This window comes from Cyprinodon tularosa, unplaced genomic scaffold, assembly GCF_016077235.1.
Source record: "Cyprinodon tularosa strain WSP-4 unplaced genomic scaffold, ASM1607723v1 ctg94, whole genome shotgun sequence".
Taxonomy (NCBI): Eukaryota; Metazoa; Chordata; class Actinopteri; order Cyprinodontiformes; family Cyprinodontidae; genus Cyprinodon; species Cyprinodon tularosa.
This window is the reverse complement of record NW_024039718.1, coordinates 1,062,935-1,086,265: the sequence shown is the minus strand read 5'-3', so window position 1 is coordinate 1,086,265 and position 23,331 is coordinate 1,062,935. Positions and strand designations below refer to the sequence as shown.

General features: G+C 38.2%; 1 protein-coding gene across 1 annotated transcript; it reads left to right on the top strand.

Moving 5' to 3' along the window:
- Window positions 1-10,458: 10,458 nt before the first annotated feature.
- Window positions 10,459-23,073, top strand: zgc:73226 (uncharacterized protein LOC402792 homolog). The gene is made up of 6 exons (XM_038274918.1): window positions 10,459-10,634; window positions 17,303-17,453; window positions 17,589-17,670; window positions 18,226-18,299; window positions 18,832-18,978; window positions 22,322-23,073. The coding sequence occupies exons 1-6, from the start codon at window positions 10,592-10,594 to the stop codon at window positions 22,368-22,370; spliced, it is 546 nt and encodes a 181-aa protein (XP_038130846.1). The 5' UTR covers window positions 10,459-10,591; the 3' UTR covers window positions 22,371-23,073.
- The last annotated feature ends 258 nt before the right edge of the window (window positions 23,074-23,331 follow it).

The following is a 23,331-nucleotide window of genomic DNA, read 5'->3' as shown; positions in this document are numbered from 1 at the left end:
GAACCACAGTGAGAAAGGTGAACTTCAATGACTGGCTGAAACCGTAGCTCATCACAGACATACACCTGAAAATGCACATGCACAGAAAAAGATGGCCTTAGGAAATATATCACCACAATGATTGACAATTAGGAGGACCACTTATTTTGATGATCCACCCAGAAATAAAATATCGTCCTCTTCTACCTTTAAGGTTTGTCCAATATCTTCCATACAAACCTTATGATTCTGATCAGTTTTAGCACAATAACTTGTGTAAAGATGAGTCAAATGCTTTAATTATACATTCACACCTAACGCAATTTGAGCAGCAAAAATGCGCCTGCTACTTCCTTTTTGATGCTTGTACACATTAAAGGAATAGTACACCCAAAACATGATTAGCCTTCATTTTCTACTCACCCCCATGCTGAACAAAACTCTGGAGTACTTTTTTGATATCTCAAATGCATCTGGAGATCTGGGAGGCTTCTTGCTGTCTGCTGACATTCAAATAATGGAGGTCTATGGTGACCGAGACAGAAAGGTCCATAAAAGTCCACAAAAACGTGTCAATATTCCTCCATACTGCTCGTCCAATGTAATCCAAGTGTCCTGAGTGGGTAGCATCCAGAATTTACTCGAAACGAAGTCATTTAGAACGTTTTAGAGCATAAACAGTAGTGTATAGGATTTCCTAATAGCGCCCCCATGCGCGCTCACGATTCTACGGAAGCCGGCAGACCAAACCTGAAGAAAGTGCGCATTCAGCGTCTGCTCTGCCGATAATGCAAGCGTAGAAGAAGAAATGTGCTGTTTACCTGTGCAAAGAAAGAAACAACGAAAGAAAAATGTCTGAGGACTTCAGTGTTGAGGAAGAGCATGAGTTCTTTGCCGAGCTGAATGCGCTGGTTTGGTCTGCCGGTCTGCTGTCAGTGTGAACGTAGCCTTTGATGTACCTTGATGCGCATCAACCATTGACTTTGCATGTAAACCAGCTGCTTTTGCTGCTTCTATTGTGTGTGCACTGAACATAAAATAAGTTTTGAAAGGTGGAACACAAATTAAAGCAATAGTTCAGAAACAGACGATGAATTCTAAAAACTGTGCCAAAAAGATCAGGCTTAAAATCTGACAAAGTGATCCAAAATATGAATACGCCAGTTATCACTAAAAGCTTGATACAGCTGCTGAAAGGTAGAAGATTTAGTAGGTCATTATGTTTTCATTAGGAGTCATGTTAGTTTAGTTAGCTCTCTTTTTAGTAAAGAAAATCTAAGTATGATCTGCTCAGATTTGTGACCGTCCGACCCGTAGTCAGGATTTTTCTGGGGTGTCCGAAGACAGAACCTCTGCATGGGGGGGGTGGTCGCGCACAGAGACAAATTTGACGGTTGCAGAGGCTATGTGTCAGAAGCATAAATTGGTCTTAAGTCTTATCTTGATCCTTAGCTGCTACTTCACAGTCATTTCCTTCAGTTCTTTCTTACTCATTTGAAAACCTGCCTGACCACTGAACCTCCACTCTCCACTCTTCCAAAATGGTTAGAACCATCTGCTCCCCATCTATTGAGCCAATATAACATCTCATCTACAACTACATCTGTTTTTGTTTTGTTTTTTTTTGTATCTCTGACCTGAACTGTGCTCATGTTGTTAAAACCAGTATCTGATAGTGATGGAGGATGAGAGGATAGATTCAGTTGCAGAGTAGAGGTGCACCATCATTTTCTTTGGGAGGCTTAACTGCTTCAGAGAGTACATGCTCTAGTCATTCTTGGTTGATTTTCAGCTCTTATTTGAAGTCCTGAGCAATGATAATGCCTAGGAAGCACCATCATCGCTCAATGAAGGAGCAATATCCCAATGCATCAACACTAAAGGAGTTAACAAACAACAATGCAACTCTCGGTGCACAGTGGATTATGAGGTCCTTCATTACAAACTTGCAGCATATATTTCTTTATCTTTACTGCTTTATAGATTTGGTTTACACAAAAAATCACTTCCATCTGTCTCTCATAGCACAAAAGTTTCAAACAGCTCGAGCAAACCTAAACTTGTTGATATGATATTAAAGTAATTTAATCATTTTAAATCTCTATTGCAAGACTCTACTGTATTAGAAAGTGATTTACCTTGATATTTATGTTGTCTACTCTGAAGGTTTTCAGTCTGGGACCTGTTACATGTAAAACAAACTGAAAAAAACCTGTAAAGGTTATAACCTGACAGAAAAAGCAACAATTAAATTTATTGGCTAAAATCAGAAGACTGAAACCCCTCTGGAAGACACTCCCAAAAGAAAAGAGTTGAACCCTGATACCCTTGCTGAGCCTAATATAAAGCTAATATCCCTCACCCACAGGTGAAGGGTGTGTTCACCCACACCAACATCTACTCTTTGACCCTGCAGAGGGGGCCACATTGGAAGAACCATCCAGACAAGTCTGTAACCAGGGACCATCTGGCAAAAGGTGGTCTCTGATGCAGGATTTCCTGAAAAGTAGCCAATCATAGGCAAGTTTCTTTGTCCGGTGGGTAACACTTTTAAAGTGATAAAAGTTGACAGGTGTGAGCAAGAACAGGTCCACAAGTGAGAAGGGGAGGCTGGGCACACATGGAAATCAAACCACATGGAGGCAGAGAAGGAACAAGCAGTTGTGTGATATACTGGGTCCTGTGGGACTCTATTTGTGCATGAAACATGTTAAGCATGTGGGGAGTAATTTATGAGCGTCTGTATGACATAAAGATCCACATTGGATTACTTAGGAATGAGATGATGAAGGTCTACCACCACCAGTAATTTGCTGACTGTATTACCCTAGAGGCTTACCACTTACAGTACCAATGAAGGGAGATTTGAGCAAATGTAGGATGTGAAAGCGGAATTGGACCAGCAATCAAGCTGATGAAGGTGTCAAGACTCAGAAAAAAGGACCTAGATTTCAGGCAGACAGAACAGGTTGGTATAAAAATAAATGCTTCTCGATTACGCGGTTCGTCAGCTGGGACCAGCTTGCTGGATTCACTGTAGAGATAAACACTCACCACTAGACTCAGACAGGGAACAATAACGAGCATGTGAGTCACTAACCTGGTTCTTAGTTCTGTCCATGTCCAGAGAAAGGAGTGGGAACCAGTCGGATGACTTATCAATAGCTTGCAGTGGGAGAGTTCCAGGAGTAAACTCCAGCAGACTGAAGAGCGGAAGCCAGCAGACGCAGAAGAGCAGAGGCAGAATCCTGAGCAAGTGTCGAAGCAGATGTCCAGACCGGAAGATCAGAGAGACGCAGAGGTACCAAAGCGAAAATTCAAGCCAGGGTCAGGAAACAGATTCAAGGTCGTTAACAGGCAAAGTCCGAACACAGAAACAGGCAAAAACAGACGGAAACAGGGGCAAGCTCAGGAGTCCAGAGACCGAAGCAGGTCAGGGTCAGACAGTCAAGGCAGGCAGGGTAGGCTAGATAACTCTCACACTCGGCTTGAATAATCGGCCACTGATGGCTGGAAAAAGGCAGCATAAATCCAGCTGTATCTCATCTGATCCATCTGGCTCTTTAGCGTCCCACTTGCGTCTCCCTGGACACTGCATGAAAAGTGAGATTTTCGTCCCCGTAAACCCCCGTAAACTCCCGCAGATCTGCCTGATTTTCGTCAGTTTCCGACAATTTGCAACCCGTGCTTGTCCGCGTTTGTCATGCCACAAATTGTCGAAAACGTACCGTGACGTATGTGGAGAGCGATCAGCTGTACTAATGGCCCTAATAAGCATATGAATGCAGCAAACCCGCGCGGCTGGCCAGGTCTGGCTTGAATAACCTACTCGGTATTGGCTGAAACCACTATTCTCAAACAAATGAAATCGCTCGTGATTGGCAGCAAAACTACACGTGGCCACGCCAGGCTTTAATTTTCTTACTGAGTATTGGACGGAACCACTTCTTTTTAAACAAGTAAAGTCGCTCATGATTGGTTGGCATATATATATATTTACATATGTATATTTATTCATATATATATATATATATATTTATTCATTCATATATTTATTCATTCATATGGTGTGTATTTATGTTATCCTACACTACTACACAATTATTAGGCTACCATCAAGGACATGAATGAATTTATACAGGAAATGAACATTTGCAGGAAGCTGTTTATGCAAAGAAAGAGCTTTATTGAAACACACACAACTATATACAACGCGTATCCAAACACATGCGTTTCTAAAAATTAAAAGTCCGTGAAGGGTCCGTTTGCTTCCTCGGGGTTGGAGGTAACTGGCAGCATTCCCTCCGAGGCAGGTCCGATGTGCAGACGCCTACTGTGCGTGGCCCTGTTCTTTGGCATCGCTTCTAACCGGGACTGCAGCTTAACACAGAGTTCAGTGAGATCCGGCCTACGAAATGGCGGCGACCGTACAATCCATCCAGAGACACCGCCGAGGAAGGCGGACTTCCAGAGTTCCACTTCCTCATCTGTTAGCACACTCTGCCTCGCTTTCAGCAGCTGAAAAAAAAAAACAATGAATCAGCGCACTGCGTATGGACACAACACATCTATCAATGCACCTGAAAAATAGTCACCAAATAAAGTCTTACCCTCTTTCTTCTGGCCCGACTCCGAGCAGATTGCCTCCGCACGCAGCGTGTTGGCTGGCAGCCTATATCTGAAGCTCCTGCGTACCGTCTGAAAATACGTCTTACAGGCAGCTGGAAAACAATTAAATGAGAGTGGTATAAATAAAAAATCAAACGCAAGTCACAGTAACAAGGAAGGAGAAAACATTAAAACAAGTCACTTACACACAATGTCGTCTTTATCAACATCGTGCAAATCTGGACTTGCTGATATGGCTCCGAGCAAATAGGAGGTCACCGCCTCATTGTGAGGCGACAGTAGTCTGTGAAAACAAAATGTAAAGCTATGATCGGTATCTATCCGTATCCATTGCCTTTTACCGCAGAATGAAAGCATATTCTTTAAATCTTACCCTTGCTCCGGTTCATAGCGCCTGCAATTAGTCTCCGAGTTGTTAAGACGGCATACTGCTTCCTGTAATCACAAAAAATACACTTTAATAAAGCTTGTTCTTGCAAGGCTAGGCTAGATAGGCTAATAGCTAGGCTGCTATTAGCCGGTAGCTTAGGCTAGGCTGCTTTTAGCTTAGCAGGCAGTAATCAAACATATATTTACCGCTAGCATCTCTTCTTTGAGTTCGTCTTGTTCGATGCAGAGTCGCCATCGCGTCCAAGAGGAGTTTTACCCCGAAATCCAGACGCTCCAGACCGCCTGCACAAAGCAAAGCAGCATCCTCCACTGTGGATCCAGACCCCGCCGCTCTAAGTTTCTTGGAGATCGTACAGAGCATGCGCGAGATGAACCAGAGTTTCCGCGGATCAATAAAAAATCATTCTTTTTTTTTTTTTTTTTTAAATCAAGGCCTTAATTGGCACTAAAATTATTTAAATATGTTTATCGAAGTATTTATAATTCTTTAATAAAAAATGCTTATAAAAACAATTTCGTCAGATATATTATATTGTCCAGGCGGAGAAAAAGCTAGAGGATATATATATACGTATATATGTGTGTGTGTGTGTGTGTTTACATACATACAGGAGTCATGGAACTCTGCTTACAGCTCCTTCATTTTTCATGTACACTAATAACTTGTGTACATGATTCTTGTTGATGGTATTAAAATCATTTCTAATAGCATTTAAATAGCATTAAATTAGAGTCACTCATTCCTGTATGAACCCTGTGAGCGCTTAATTTAATATGACATATTAAAAAAATCCCACCATCATCCAGCATATGTTCAGTTTCTGCCCAAATATATATATATATATTTTTGTAGATTTTTGTAACGGGGATAAGGATAATTCAAAACTGCTTTTTTTTTTAATGAACTTGTTCACTACTTCCAAACTCAGCATCTCTTTTCATTCCTGTAATAAGAAGTTTCTTTTGAATGGATTTCATTAAAGTTTAAGTCCCTCGGTATAAAATAAATATTTTGATGGAGATGAGAAATCTGCTTCCTCGTTGGTGAATAACCAATAGTTTGGATCCAATCATTTAAATAAACGGTGTAAGTTTTTTTTTTATATATATATATATAAGAATTGTGCTATAATTTCTAGTCACCGATCTGTTGCTGCTATATTTTAATTTGACGAACCGGAATTTGTCGATGTTCTTTTTCCTGTTTGGTGCAATTGCAATTGCGGATCTTGACCTGGCCGGACCTTATGACCACAGTGTACCAATCTTCTGATGGCTACTTCCAACAGGATAATGCGCCATGTTATAAAGTGAATCATCTCAGACTCATTTCTTGAAACTTTTCCACTTAAGTAATTGTGAATTGAGCATATTGACAGACAACATTTTATTTTTTATCTTAAATGCAAATTTTTTTAAAAATAATTACTGCTCTAAATGTATTGCTCTGTCAGCTAAAGATCTGTTTTGGTCTCTATACTTTAATTAAATAAATCAATTCAAGCTAAAATGTGAGAGGCTATACTAAGCCTGATCTCTTTGTATCAGAGATTTTCTTCCTCAGAAAGATGTCACTTGGGGTAAAACCCCCCCTGCAACCCTGGTTTGCATTTGTATAGCAGCATGTTCATTTACATGTTAAAGCCTCCCCTAGAATTCCATGGGGGGGAGGCATGGGGGGAACACTGCCTAAGAAATTCCACGTCAATTTCTGACAATTTACGGGAGTTTTCGACGAAGCCTGCAAATTGCCGTAAACTGCCGCTAACCTGAAGTTCCACGACAATCTACAGTGCCGTATATTGACGAAAATCCCACTTTTCATGCAGTGGGAGCTTCAGAAATTTATAAAAATATTTTTTTGTTTGTTTCTTTCTTTCAATATGTTGTGCAGGAGTTCCAATGGTCTCGGACCATGGATACCAAAGGGAAAAAAAGGAAGATAGCTGTTGAGAAAAGAGGATTCAAAGAATGGATGGAATCATTATCAATGTGGCAGGATTGCCTGCATTTTTTGCTTTGTAATGAGAGGTTGTCAAAAAGTAAAGAGAAAAATTTGGAAAGGCATTTCCAGGAAAGGCTAAATATGCAGCCGAACACAAAGTTGTGAGTGAACGAAAGAATGCGACTGAAGAACTTATGGATAAATTAGAGGAGTGCAAAGATAGATTTAAGTAGTGGATTGCATCTCCAAACTCCACTACTTCTGCTAGTTTTCTGCTAGTCAGTTCCTGCTTGGTTCCTCATGACTCTATCAACTCCTCTCAACAGAAACACATCCATCATAGAAAATTCCTTTATCGTGTTTCTATAATTTCATCAATGCAACAAAACCTAAACCGCCCAATGAGAGTTCACTGATTCTCCCTCACCTAATGCTACTATGTGACATTTGCTCCAGGATATACATTAAAAATTAACATTTAATCATGAATGCTTATTATATATTTAAGCCCATGTAGTCCTTTTCTACACTTAGAGCCCGTGTTGCCATACAAGGCATATATACATTTTTGCAGCTCCAGACAGGATATTTTTTGGTCCAATATGGCTCTTTGAGCAGTTTGGGTTGCCGACCCCTGTCCTAACAGATAGCCACTTTTACAAACTACCACAAAATATTATTGTGAAGTGGAAGAAAAAAATGACAAAGCGTAGACATAATTAGAATTTTGTTATGCTTGCACGCAAACATTTTTTGCGGGCTTTGCTAAACAATATTTCTAGTTGAAATGTAATTTTCTATTTTACAACTTTATCCAGGAATCTTCAGAAAATGTTCTGTTTATTACTTTTTCTATATTATTGTTGTTTTAGATTTCTTTATCAAAATACTTTATACCTTTTTAATGCCAAGGCTTGTAATATTAAATTTTGTTGAGAGCATTAGTACAGCAAATGGTCATTTAGTACAGCAATGAGTTAACATTTTCTCATTATTGTTTTTATGTTCATCCAGTGTCCTGCTGTTTCTGTATTTTAGTTTATCCTCTAGTATGAGTGTAACCCTTGGGTTTTAATTTTCCTTTGAGTCTTGTTTAGTTCCCTTAGTCCATTATTAATTTTCCCTGTCTCTTTGGCTCTGTTCCACAACTTTTTAGATCCCCCTGATATACTCATAATATATATTATTATCTACCCTTTCCTCTACAGCTTCTATAGGTGTCATTTTCTAGTATTTTATCTAAACAGACTAATTCTTTCTGCTATTCTCTGTGAGTTCTACTTATTAAGAACACTTTTTTTTGCAACAGTTGGTCTCTACTTGGGTCCTTAATGAACCCAAATCCACCATAACTCTCAGGCTACTAATTCACAGGCTACACAAGGGAGGATTAATAAGAGTAGTAGCCAGTTGCACAGCAAGAAACCCAGCTTCCATTTTTAGGAAATACTTTTTAGGTAAGTAAAACGTTGCAACACTAAATGCAAAATTCAGTTTTACATTTTTAGAAAGAAAATCATCAATCTGCACATATCCTACCCACAGGAAAATGTGGTGATGGCAACATCATGCAGAGTTGCTTACCTTCTCCTTACCTCTTTTAGGGCAGGGTTAAGGCTGATTTAAGGCTGATTTATACTTCGAAACTAAGTCGTCTGCATAGGTGTTCAAGTGAACGCAGAGACGTCCCTGTCCCCTCCGCAGACACTCTGCTGCACCTCTCCCAAATTCTAGGTGACAGCACACAGTGCCGCAGACAGGAGGCCTCTGATTGGTCAAATCTACACCCACCCTGCAATATGCGTATGTCCTGTTTGGTAATTACTTGCTTGTTTTGTTTGTATGACCACCATTGCGGAAAACGACTCATGAAGTTGGACCAGCTAGAAGAGCGAGGTGCGCGAGAACGCTGGGACCCTTTTTCTACCTGGATCCCCCAACTTCCTCACCGCCTCGGCCATATCTAGACACAGCTGGTTCGTGATTGTCCTTTTTGCGTTGTGTCGTGGAAAAACATAGTGCAGGCCACGATTCAAAATTCAGCATAAATCAAAAATATCTGCGACAAGCTCACTGCGACCCACTGCTGCAGTAGTATAACCAGCCCTTTAGTGGCTCATTTGTGCACATTAGGCAATCACAAAAAAAAAAGGGACGAATGCTTTTGAAGTATTTTAAAATTAAACTGCTGTTTTTATTGGACAAAATGCTGCTGCAGTAAATGCAATAAAATGTTTTATGATAATTCAGATCTGCATTTGTTGTTTTATTTTATTTCAGATATAACATGATCCAAACCTAGAGCTCTAGTGTTATACATGTGTTCCATTGGGTGGGTCTAATTTAAAGTCTATAGCTCTACAATCTTTCTCTAATCTTTTCACCTTTTTTTTCTGTTTTCCTTTCCTGTTCTACATACATTGCAGTGTCCATATAATCTGTAATACTCCATGCATAATTATAATAAAGCTATTTACTATTTATTAGCTGAACTGCTCCACTGTTGAAACTAAAATCTGTTGGGCTCTTTTTGGCATCAAGGCAATTATTCTTATTGCCTCATTGCCAGACAGGACTAGGGCTGGATAATTTTCGCCAAAGTCCTATATTGATTCGATTTTGATTCATACAGTTCTAAATCGATTAATTTTGATTCAATTTATTTTTTAAATAATGAATGTGGTTCAAATGTGTTTCAAAATACTCAGGTATTTTATTTTTTTCCTGTCACATTAAACACAAAGCGCAAACTTGTAAATCGGACAGTTTAAACTTGAGATGTGACCAAAACTGTCTCAAAGGTGCAAACTTGTTTGTGAAAAGTGAAAAAGTGAAGCCTCACTTGAGCAAGCAGAGGTGACACAGCGGTTACACAGCAGACATGCATGAGCTGCACTATCTTCAATGCACAAACCATATTTGTAGTGTTGCCTGTATCAACTACAGGGTGTTTTCTGGTCAGCCTCCATTTGTTAATGTCTTCAATCTACCTATTGGCTATATTTGCAGCTGTCTGGCTTGAAGTAATCTTGAGTGCATCTTTCTTGCTTATTGGAATGTGAACGTCATGCACGTCACTATTAAACTAATCGATCTTATTCCCTAGACATCGATTTTGCAAAAATGTAAAGGAATCGATTCAAAATCGATTTTTTTTACCCAGCCCTAGACAGGACAATACAAAAAAAACAAACAAAGAAAAAACAAACAACAAAAAAAATCTTAGTATTTCTATTGTGACAGAAACTAAAACAATCTTTTAGGTCCTCTTTGTCACATTTTGTATATTTTCGTACTTTTGAAAGTTACACAAAGGTCTATTTTTTTATTTAATCTCAATATTTTGTATTAAATTATAAGCATAATACGGATGAATGTAAAAGTAATGTAATAAACCCTAAAGTCAGTGAGTTGTTTTGTTTGTTGTTGTTCTCATGGGGCTGTTTGTTTACCTTTTTGTGACACGTGGAAGAAACGGCTGGAGGCGGGGGAGAGAGTCCAGACAGGGAGGGGAGGGGGGGATTAGCGCAGCAGTGTCAACAGCGACGATCCAAACACAGGAGTGAATGAAGAAGCCTGATACAGGACAGGAACTCGATTTCAGCAGTTTGCCTTCTTCCTTCAATCATCAGCCTCTAACGGACAAGAATGTCTCAGTCCGACACCGAAACAGCAGAGGATGGACTTTACGGTAAGTGATGCTGAGGCAGGAACCAGGCCGGGCTCCTCCTCCTCCTTCTGTATCATAACACATACACGCTTGTCTTTCACAGCAAGGCTGATCCTCTTTGTTCTCTAAATTATTTAATTTGTGGGCGCAGCTCTCTGTTTTTTTTATATTGTTAATTTAGAGAAAATCTGGCTAAAGAGAATATATTTTTATGTATGTAAATATGTTCAAAACAAATTTAACCATGAGTGGACAAAACGCCATAGTCATAATAAAGCACTGCCACTTTTACTGTTGTCATTGTTGTTGCCACTGCCTCAGTCATTGTGTAAACGGATTCCCTGACTCACCTTTTTGCATCTCTGTAAGCCAATTAGGCTCCTCTCTGCAGGCTGCACGTTGGTTTGCACAGTGGATGCTGGGTAAAAGGTGGATCAGTGGAAGGAGGGGCCAAACAGTGAGGAAATGTTTTGGAAAAAAAGACCTGAGAGCTTCTTCCAGTGTTTATCCAAGACTTAACCTAATCATTTCAGGGCTGGCAATGAAAACACAAACTGTCTTTATTTGCTTTCATTGCAAGAACTTTAACTTATAGGATGCATACTGATAAATGTAAACATGAAGTTGTGATGCTGACTCTGTGAAAAGCTCTTCAATGTTTTGTGAAATACCCTGCCAGGTATTTGAATAATTGCTCTGACTGAAAAATCCTTAATAATCAGACAGGCAGGTGCAAGTCATCATTTAGCATATTTTATAGCACACAGTGTTTGCTCTCTAAGGCTACGTTCACACTGCAACCTGAAGTGACCCAAATCCGATTTTTTTTTTTTTTTTGCCCATATGCGACCTGGATCTGATCTTTTCAGGACTGTCTGAACAACCCAGATCTGATTTTTTTCCAATGCGTTCCAGGACACTTGGTTATGTGGTCCTGAATCCGATACGAATCTGATCTTTTCAAATGTGATCTGTGTCTGAAGGGCCAGGTCGCATTCATCCAACCTGATCGTCATTAATAACCGACATAGGTCAGTATTCTGGTTCTTGCTACACAGAAGCAGCAAGAAGAACAACAACCATGGCAGACGATGATGCATAGAGCAGTATTTTTTTAACCATCTTGAAAAGATTGAGGTTTTGGGGTTTGGAAAGATTGCTAGATGCGCTCTAGCACTACATCCATGTTTACTTCCATAAACACAGAGCATGCTGGCTTGTGGCATCATTGCGTCCTCTACTGCACATGCGGGATACTTGCGTTGTATGACTGCAGTTCACACAGGAGTTTAAATACAAGTCGCATGTATTTAGAAATGTGAACATCAACGCAAAAAAATGTCACAAAAAAATCAGAATTGAGCATTAAGGCCTGCAGTGTGAACGTAGCCTTAAACAACTTATTTTACATAGATTAGCTTTGGTGAACAGGATATTGTTTTTTTTATTTATCAGTTTCTTTAAAGAGGCATTTCTGAGTTTTTTATGATCCTGCCAACTGTGGCCAAAACACAGAACTGCAGCACTCTTCTGCTTGTTCTTGTTGCTTGCACATGTACTTGGCAGGTTGTTTTTTTTCTTACTTTTTTCACCTTAACTGGAATCGCCATTGGTTAGTTGAGCTGGATGACAGTTGCATTTGAGTATACACGAAATCCATCTAGAATATAATGCCATGATTGTTTGCTAGGTAGAATCCCATTAACATGGGTTGGCGTCACATCTTCTAAACAGCGTGGGAACCTCTGATCCAAAGTAAATTCAAGAAAACAGACTGCAGGCTTATAGGTGCATCAGTGTTGAATTACTGTGTTGAAATTCTGCTAATCAACCAATTTTTTTGTTGTAAAGGGTAAAATAAAAAGGTTTTTTTTACATATCCCTTTCATAAGATCCAAATCTAAACAATGAGAGAGTAAAACTAAAAGGCTTCAAACAAGAATAAGAAACTAGAGATGTGGAGACTTGGCTTTTTCTTGTCAATATGTCTGGGTTTATTTAAAGCCTCAGTGTGTAAGATTATGACACTGGCGACCCATCTAGTGGTGAGCTAAATGAATTATAAACGGCCTTGAAGTGATGCTTATGACAGAAGCCACAGAGTGTTATAGTGACAATGTCAAACTCCTTCACCATACTGAGTGTCCCGTTGAGAGATGAGGTACAGACCGCTATTGTTACTGATTGCAATGATGTACAAGATGTCGGCTGCAGCTTCAACAGGTAAAAACTTAATGTACTTTATGGAAAATCTCTGTAAGCGTGACATGATCTGAGCTGCACCAGTGGTTATTAAGAAAAAAAGGCACACCCTTTTTCTTACCACTATCTCAACCATGGGCTCTGATCAGACAGAAGATTTTGATGTTTACCCTGGAGTCCGGTATTAACTCTGCTAGCTGCCATTCCTCTGACCAGATTGTTTGCCAGTGCTAGTAGCTGATCCTTGCAGTAAACAAGTGCATGTTGGCCTCCAAAAAACAGCCAAGATCAGCACCTGCAAGCTTAGTCTGCACTCAATAAAAAAGAAGGAAAACATTAACCCCCATTACCTTTGAATAATAAGTTAGATAATGAAAAGCATGAAAGCATCTCGGGAAATATGGCTGCTAGGAAAACAAAGAAGCTGCTGGACCAAACTGAGCTGTACATAAAGAGGAATTCAACTTTTCTAATATATATTGAATTGAATGGTTCAACAGTCAAAAAAAGTTAAAAGACAAATAAGTTATACATTGTCCCTTTATAGTGTGAATGAAAAACTAGATTTTTATTTCTCTATAGTTTAGTTCTATTGCGTGCAGTTTCAAATACAGGACACAAATAAATTGCTAAATTTTACACAATAGTATGTTTTTATCAGGATTTTATAGAGAGCAAACAAACAGTACCTGATGAGTGATATATTTATAGAGTGAAAAAGGTAGGAGTTCACACATTTAATAAATGAGGAGGGGACCTTATTTTGATTTTTGGTCAAAAGAGTCGCACATGGCTTGTGGCCATTGCAAGTATGCAATTCCAAAATATATTGGAAAAAAGAACTCAAATCAAATCTGAAGTCTAAAAGGTATTCCACCCATGCTCCCTTTATCCCCATAGGTGGAAATGTAATGTTTATAGAGCACCAGTTGCTTCTGGCATATGACATTTCAGCTGCTAGTACAATGTAATCTTTTTTCAAATTCCACTCTGAAAAGCCAAAAATATGGCTTTAGTTATGGTAAAAATGTTCTTTATGATGGTGGCTTTTACTAAATGAATAGTGATGAAATGTAAATATTTTAAGAATAAGTAAGATGTTTAAATTAGGTCAGAAAAAACTCAAAGGCTTTAAACTTAACATATGCAGACATGTTTCTGGCTTTTTCTGGCTGTGCAAAAGAAATACTGTATGCTTTCAACAGTTAACAAAGTTGATGTTGAACAGTCAAAGTTTTTCAGTTTTAACATTTTGAGCCAAGAAAATTTACCTTTATGTGGCTTTGGATGCTTTAGAATTAATTGATTGCACAAGATGCAAAAGCAAATTTGAAAAGTTATTTATGTGATTCTTTGTCTTTGTTAGAAATACTATTGAACTCCTGTTTTATGTAGTGACTTATCTGCATACAGGTGGTATTGCCTTCAGCTTATATCAGCTTGTAGAGAGAATGCTGGAAAAAAATCTAAATCTTTTATGTTTTAACATTATAGTTCTTAAGGAGAAATCACAGCTTATATTTGTGTAATCAAATCAAAGACAAAAAAAACAGTTCAGAAATTGTTCATAAAATTTTTGATCTTGCACATCTCTAAGTATTTGAAATACCCTCTGACTATATGATTACACAGCATTTCTAATTGGCCAGTTACAAAAATAATGATTAAAAAAAGGTCTCAGTCTGCATCTGCAAATTTAGATGGGTCATCATTAAAGCATAAGTGGTTGAGATGACATCAATGCACAGAGCTCCGTTTCGTTGCTAAGCTTCGTTGAAGTTCTGATTTTCAGAAACGCTGGTAACACAAATGCAGTGTGCACAATGATTTGGGTTTGTCCGCACAATAATGTGCACAATAAATGGCCCTTTAATAACATGTAGCAAAGAAGTAGAGTTTTTTAGATAGAAATTGACAGAAACAAATCGTATTTTTGTTATTTGCCACAAAGCTATGGGTTTTTAATATGTTAAAACCCTCCCCTCTCCTCTGAAGCACCTTTAAAGCGTCACCTCGCACCTTAATACTTTTTGAACAGCCATTTATTCCCCAGGAAACCAATTATAAATCGGTTGTGTTGCAACCTCAATGGCTCTTTCAGCATCCAGCTCTTGTCCGCATTACATAAAGCAGATTTGGCAGCTGCACAGATGACTGTGTATGGGACTGCATAGAATCTGATCCAGAATGGCTACAGATAAGTCAGGCAGCGGCGCAGTTATGTCAAACCAACCTCTCTGTAGCAAAATAACTAGGGCAATGGCATAGTTCCCTCTGCCCTCCTATCCTACCCTACAGCATAGCATCCACTTCAGCTTCTCCCTCTCAGCTGTTATTTGGGAGTTATATAGAATTAACAAGGTGAAGTTTAGAGGAGGAAGCTGTAGACTTCCATTGGCACATTAGATGAGATATTTTAGCAAATCTGCTAATTTCGGAGAGTGAAAACCGTGTTGCAGGAAAAAAACAAGAGGGAGGACGAGAAAGGGTGAATGGCTAATCTGAAACAGAAATAAGATCTTATGTAAGGCAGCACGCTGTCAGCCTGGGTTAGCTGTGCCCTAATGTTTAGCTGTGAGCCTGTGCACACCATACACACCAGTGGTAAATCCTTCCTGCATTCAGTGAGCCTCTGTGTCCATTCATTCATACATTCTGCTTGGACGTTTTTAGAACTTACTGACAGAAAGATGCATTCATATTTCATTGTGTTTTTTTTTTTCTTTAGTTTTATTTATTTAAATGTGTTATATGCTTTTGTTTGATGATAACGTATCCCATTCAATGCAGTCCTGTAGGTCTTATAAGGTCACCTTAGGTCATTTGAGACATCTATGATTCATCTTACGTCAGTACAAAACACACGCACGTGTTTATTCAGCCTCTAAACATTAAACCATTTGAAAGGAAACAGAGAGCACTTCATCTACATGACCTCCTTCTCTAATTCTTTTGACATGAATAATACAGTTTCAAATCCAACTTTTTTAATCAACAATACATTTGATCAATTAGATGAAGGGCTAATTTTGTTCAACATCATCAACGAAAACAATAAATTCATAAGACATGATAAGTAGATGCCCAGATTCAGGATAATTTTTCATTTTTATTTTGTAGTTTTGGATAATTTTTAGGTGACTTTTTCAGGTGGAAAAAAAAGTCTATGTGTAAAGAGATGTTTGTTAATTTTCTTCCAACCAAATGATGCACGTTGTTTTCTCTAATCCATTTAAACCTTACTGTAAGTTAATCTGATTATTTGACTCCAGTAAATATCATCTACTTGCCCGAGCTTACCTACAGTTATTTCGGTTTGATCTGGGATTGTACTTTCACTGCCTTAAATAGAAATAATCAGTCAGAGCTTTAATAAGAATTATAATTAGTAGAATTAATGTGTAAAATGAAACCTTAAAAAATTTAAAATCTAAATGCCATTTGAGCACTTATGATAATTACTCTTTGGTTCTTACACACGAATAATAAATAAATAAATGGATTCATAATAGTAACATTTATTGTTATAAAATGCTTTGCTGCAGGTATGAAATGAAAGTAGGAAGTAAAATGAAATTGTGTTGACCCACATTATTTAGAGAAAAATATAAGATTTTATTTAAACTTTTAAATGAAAATCTTAAAGGTTATATATAGATGTATTCAAATACATATTACAGGGATCCCCTTCTTTTAGGATATTTTCAAGCTTAATGTGTTTAATAGAAGGTGGAAAAGCATTGGAGGAAAATATTCTTTAAATATCGTACATTTTCCATTTTAGAGAAGGTCTCTTTATTTGTAGTCTCACATGCTTGCACTTAAAACTCTGCTTTTCCAATTTTATAATTTTTGAAAAAAGTTGTCATCCTTCTTTGGGTTTAAACTTCCTCCCTGTTCACATTAACCTTGCCCAATCATATCTGTCCTCTCTACTCCAAGATTTGGATTGCTCTCCGATTGAAAGTTGTAACTCTGCCTAGCAACAGTTTCCTCCAATAGAATGAAATCTCTGCCTTCTTTAGTGTGTGCTTGTTTTAGCACAGATTTACCCCTAAACGCCCACAAGTTGGCCTCATTTAACCATGCTTTTCACTGTTCACTGCAGGAAGTTTAACATTTAGCACAAAAAATTATGACTAATTTACCTTCGTCTAAACTTAGATATAGGTTATTCAGTTTCGGGGTTTTTACTTTCTTGCACCGGCCAATAGGGGGCACTGTAGTCTGCTTTAAACAATGTCTAATAGCATGAGTTTTGAGGATGATTAGTACTCATTACTATCAGAATAAGGATTTCTGTTCTGAAATGTAATATCTTAATTCTGAATAAAAATGTCTTTAAGAGAGAAAGTGCTGTTTTGAAATTAAAATGCAATAAACAGGATCCTTTTTTTCCAAATACTTAGCTGTTTCACCTGTTGCAGAATACGCCAAACCCATCCACACTGTGATGTAATTATATTGATGTTGTTTTTCCTCTTTAGGTTCCTGGGTTGAGGTAGAGGAGTTGATTGCAGCTTTGAGCCGAAGCGAGAGTCTGACAGGACCTCAGGATAGTGTCTCTTCTGCCCTGCAGGGGGAGCAAGAGAGGATCCTCCTTGAGGCACAACTTGAGTGTGAGAGGAGTAGAGACAGGTGATGATCTTTGGGTTCCACAGAAGGATTAAATCAAACATTACTGATTTTCAAGTGTTTACATTGGTAGAATTTTTGCAACATTGACATTTTACACAGCTTTCTTGGCTCACTGAAACAGTCTCTTGTTTGTAGTCCTCCACAGGTGATGACGCCGCGCTCCGCTGGTTCTCCCAGACCCAACAGTGAGCAGGACAGTGACTGCATCCCCATTCAGGTAATCATTTATCTACTTTTTGGCCCCTGAAGTTTTTATAATAGAGCTGTTTGACAAACACAAAAAGGAGACTGTGTTTATAATTTAATAAATAATTTATAATGTAACTTTATTAATCTCACACTGGAGAAATTAACATCTGCATTTAACCCATCCCCTTGGGGAGCAGTGGGCTGCCATTGCGTGGCATTCGGGGAGCAGGGTGGGGTTAAGGGTCTTGCTCAGGGACCCAGAGTGCAGGTTGTTGGGATTGAAACGGGAACTTGCAACCTTCTCAGAGCGCAAGCACACTGATCTAACCACTAGGACATCACTCCCATGTTTAAGATTTCAATCATTACAACAGTATAAAAATATATCTAAAAAAATCGTAACAATTTTGAAGACATAAATATCTTGCTTTTTATTCAATTACAGTGTTATCTTATTTTCTTTCCTTTGTAAACTAGTGTTTGAGGCATTCTATGATTGTTTATCTTGTGTGTTAGATTATTACATTTTATGTGTATGCCTTTAGTTTTGATACAAAATATAATTCCCTTTTGAATCATGCAGGAGGAATCTGAGCGACGGGGGGACACAGACTGGGTGTGGGACTGGTCCAGTAGACCTGAAAATATGCCACCAAAGTAAGACAAGGTTAATCTGATTGCTAGAGTAACACTAACCTCAGCAAAAAGCCTAAACTGTTTCAAGATCTGGTCATGACCTGCCTCTCTCTGAAAACAAAAACACACTGCCTAATAAAAAGACAAAAAATAAAGCATGTATTTTTGTTTTTTTTGTTTTGTTTATTTCATCTCTAGTTTAAAATGCAGGTCAGTTGCACACATTTTCAACAAGAGATTCAGAATTCACTTTGTTTAGTGTGTTTATTTGGCTGAACTTCAATAGCCTTTTTTTCTTTACGTATGAATTATATTATACCTTTGAGGAATTTGAACTGCATTCATTTTTATTTATCATGCTCCACTTGATATTAAATCTGCTCCACTATAATAGCCCATTTTGACAGTTAGTGGTTCTGACTGCTCTCAGATTGCTGGTATCGTTCGTTCTTCGCAGTCCTCTCTCGTGCTCTCATTATCTCTGTTTTTCCTCTTTCTGGTCTTTCATCCTTGTGCATCTTTTATCTCTGACTTCTCGCTCTTCTCTCTGCAGAGAGTTCGTGTTTCAACACCCAAAACAGCCAAGCTCTCTCAGTGTTAGGAAGACAGAGGTGATGAAAAGAGGAATTTTCTCATCCGATGTTCTCCTCATTCTTGTTCCCTCCCTGCTGGCTTCACATCTGCTCACACTTGGTGTTGGGTGAGGCATATTAACAAGAAAAACTTTCTTTTATTTTATGTTTTAGGTGTTTATGACTTACATATAAGACTGACAAATTAATAAATGTCTAAATTCTATTGTAATCCCTTCATCTTTTGTCATGTTTAAAATATATACATCTGTTGATGGGATTTGTTTGATTAAAATGAAATGAATACAAATGAACAATCACAAAAGAGAATCTGAATCATAAAAATAATAGATAATAATCAGCAGCTCAGACCTCAGAGAGAAACTTAGTTAAACCAATAAAATCCTTATTACTTGACATAAACTTCCATCTAAACACTCTTAGTTCAGAGAAACAGAATCAGTCACCGGAGAGTTCAGCTAACACAAAATCAAAGTGCATACAGTTTCTAAGCTTATATCTGCCTTATATCTGCATATATCTTCAAATGTCTTTAATCAAAACATGACACTTCAAGGAGTCTCAAGCAAATGGGCATATAAAACATAGTTTTCTGTCAACTGTTCCTGTTTTACTATTGTGTTATTAACCCTATAAAGTAACACATCTTCTAATTGATTTTATTTAGAATTTGGAAGAAAAAAAACTGCTGCTAAAGACATGACATTTTGATTACTTGAACAAACATTATTTAATTTATATATTGTTATCTTTATTTTGACTGGCTTAATCTTACTACAGAATAAATATCAGCTCATTTCGGGGGAAGAGACTAAGTACTTGTTGATTAACTATTCCAGCTGTTTACCAGCTATAATTTAAAGAAGTGTTCCCATCTGTATGCTAAGGCATGGGGCCTTATTATAATAGGAAATATGTTTAATGAGGCAAAATTCTCTTTAGTTTAGGAAGAGAGTTTTACAGTAGCCTCCTTCTTTTAGCCGTCACAATTATGCATCGAGAGGAGAAGGAGCCGCCCTGCCAATTTATGCTTCTGATGCATAGCCTCTGCAACCATCAAATCTGTTTCTGTGTGCGACCAAACCCCCCGTGCAGAGGTTCTGCAACCATCATTGCACACCTCAAAAAAATTCTGAATACCGGTATGTGTCGGACGGTCACAAACCTGCACAGACCACAAGCGGAAGTGCACAGACCAAAAGTAGCTGTGATTGGTCCTTGGTATGTCTGTGTGGTCGTCCTTCTCGATTGGGTTCCAGCGCGCCATTTTTAAAAACCAGGGAACAACTACAATGGACAACTACGACGAAAGCTTAATCAAGGAGGTTCGCTCCATTAACAGAACCTGTCTAGTAACTCTAGATCCATGTCCGTGACATCTTGCAGACGCGCCATTGTTTTTTTAGAAGATAAACACTCCCGCCGGCGCGGCCAAAGTTCTCGTGACCATCTGCCGAAGTTCTTGCGAGGTCTCGAATAGGCTCCCCCTTGTGCTTCTGCCGGAAACCGCTGTGCGTCCCTAGAAATTCCAGACTGACCTTGCGGAAGCATACCAGCAAAACTGATTCACGACCAGACCCAAGCGACATTTGATGTGTGCGGTTGCCGAAGTCTAATCTGCCTTTTATTCTTTATCGCCACAAAAACACCCATTTAATTTTGCAGCTAACAGTGTTGCAGAATATTTAAATGGTTTTTAGAACCTGCTTGCGGTACATGGCCCATGCTGAACATTTGTCAGGATTTGGTTGTGGTTTGAGGACCCAAATGCAGAGGCAGGGAGGCACAGGTGAGTTTCTTGTGAATTTAATTAAAGGTAAATAGACAGCTGAGGCAGGAATCCAAAGAGCTAGGGAAAAAGGAGAACACAAGAGGGCAACAAATAAAAACCTGAAAACGGAAAAATAACCAGAAAACACAACAAAATAAGAATTAAACCAATAAAACTAGAAAACATGGAGCAAAGTAGAACTGAATACTCAAAAGAGAACATAACAGAACCAAGACTGTAACAACATTGTATTCAATAGAACTGTTACTTATGTCAATAACTTCTAAATCAATGTCATAAAGAAAAGACTTAATAAATAACATTGTCCTAACATGGTCTAGATTTGAGCAGTTTTAGAATGGTAAAAATCTGCTTTGGAACTGGCAATAATCTAACTAACAGTTATCTTGAATCTCTGCTAAGAGGCAATTTCTTTAACACTGGTCCTACTGCCCTGGATATTTTAGGTGATTCCCCTTCCGCCATAAACCTGAGTAAACTCAAGTTAGTGATTAACAGGATTCTGCAGCACTTGACGGAAGTAGAGATGCAACAATCCAGTTTTTTCCGATCCAATCCAATCCAAATACATGAGCATATCTGTTGAAACCCTATGCAGTTTAACTGTTGAATGAGTGAACCATATATTTTGCCATGTGTGAAGGCTTTAGTCTTGTCATAAATATACTTAAGAAAAGGGTAACAAATTAACACAGATATTAATGTACTTTTTAATTATTTATTAACAAATAAGCAGCAAACAGATAGAGATAATAGTTCCATGTTAAGTGCACTGAATTTGATCTTCGATATTAAATCACCAATCCAACAAATTAGTCAATATCTGAGCCGATATCTGATCCAGGCATCGGATTTGTGCATTTCTAGATGGAAGGGGGAGGAGGTAAAGAAATCCTTTGAATTTGTCCTGAATTAGTCATGCAACTAGTGCATGAAATAACTACCATACTGACAGCTAATAACTTCAATTAGATCCAAATAAAAAAAAGAATTTGAAAATTTAAACATTGCTTAATTCTCTTGCAGCAATGAGCCATTCATTTAATATTTCTTAAGGTTTAAAAAAGCAAAACTGTAAACTTCTTGCTTAAATAAACAAGCATTAATTATTTATATATATTTTTTTTAACATTTTTTACCATTTTACCAAAATATAAAAAAGACATATGGTAATATTTAATTGCTAATGCTGAATAATGCAGACACTATGGCTTTATTGTTTATTGAAAATGCTGTTAACTTAAAAGGCTACAGCTTCGGATATTTTTACTTTAATTTATGCAAGGTCATATTTTCTGTACAAAGGAGGGCAATGTTAAATTGCATCTAAAACATTTTATCCATTTTTGTTTACTGCATGTGCATTTTGATTATATTTAAGCTTTTCCACAATTATTTCTGGGCAGATGAAAGAAAATAAGTAAATTCAGCTTTGGAGACTTTTTGGTCTCGGGTGACAGTGCTAACCAGAGAAATGATAAAACACCTAAATGTTAAAAGCAGCTTCACACTTGGCATAAGAGCACTTCTGGCCCTTCATTTTTCCATTCCTGGTATATTACCTAAAGGTTTCCACTCATGGTAAATGCCACCCGACTTTAAGGAAGTTTTTATTTTAGATGCATCCTTAAAATCTGTTTTCTATTCTCTCTTTTCAGCATCTACATTGGGAAACGACTGGCCGCTTCCTCAGCTAGCACACTGTGACATTGACTGTAGACTCAAGTTCCTGTTCAGTCTGTTCAGTTACAGTCTGGTCAATAAGGTCACAGTCAGCCCTTTGTCCCACACTAACTTGCCCCGTTCCCTTTTCACGGGACTAACATAAAGACCTGCCTCCATGTACCTCTGTCTATCCAGCAGCACTCCATTTTTATTTTTATCATATTTAACTATATGTACTGTACATGTGGTCGGGCCTGAGAAGCGGAAAGACGCTGACCAATGAGTCAGACTGCGGTCACTATTACTCTCCAGCAGAGTAACACTGATCTCAACCAGGTAAAGAATAATCAGAGGAAAGGGATTGCCAAGATACAAGAGGAAATAGCAAGGGAACAATGCATCCTTTTGTGAAGGGGAGATGAAAATGGTTGGATGGGAACAGAGTGTTCTGATGAGATGAGGCAGATAATACGTGCTAGCTATTCTCCCTATCCTTGATAAAGCAAAATGTCTGTTATTTGTTAAAAGTAATGACCCTCTGTATGTCTGAGCTGCTTAAAAGAGGGTTCTTGTTCTTTTTGTCTGCCCTAATGTCGACTCTAATGTAAAGACTTTTAGTTGGCTGAGTGAACGTAGAAACGGTTTTGATTGTTTTTTTTGTTCCAGGAAGCAATTAAATCTATTTGACCTCTGACAAAGACAGTCACGATCTCATTAAACTTCACTCCTTCAAACCTTCATGAAACTTTGGTCTCTTTTTTTCCGTTTTTTCCTCAACCCTCAGCATGGCAGTAGTTGGTGTGCACATGTTTGTCTCATTTAACTAATACAGGCTTAGCGAGGCTTTTCTAGCCAGCAAAGCACAAAGATTTGCTGAGGTAAGTCTTGGCGGTGGTACAACAAATATTTTTAGTTTCTGGGTTTTCGTTGTCTGGAGATTATTTGCATGCAGTCCTGGGCGACAGAATGAAAGATTTTTACTAGCAACTGTGCTGTTAACAAC

Coding starts and splice junctions, on each gene's coding strand:
- zgc:73226 (XM_038274918.1), top strand. CDS start 10,592: ATGTCTCAGTCCGACACCGAAACAGCAGAGGATGGACTTTACG. Junction 17,671..18,225: donor GTGACTGCATCCCCATTCAG/GTAATCATTTAT, acceptor TGAATCATGCAG/GAGGAATCTGAGCGACGGGG. Junction 18,979..22,321: donor CTGCTCACACTTGGTGTTGG/GTGAGGCATATT, acceptor CTCTCTTTTCAG/CATCTACATTGGGAAACGAC.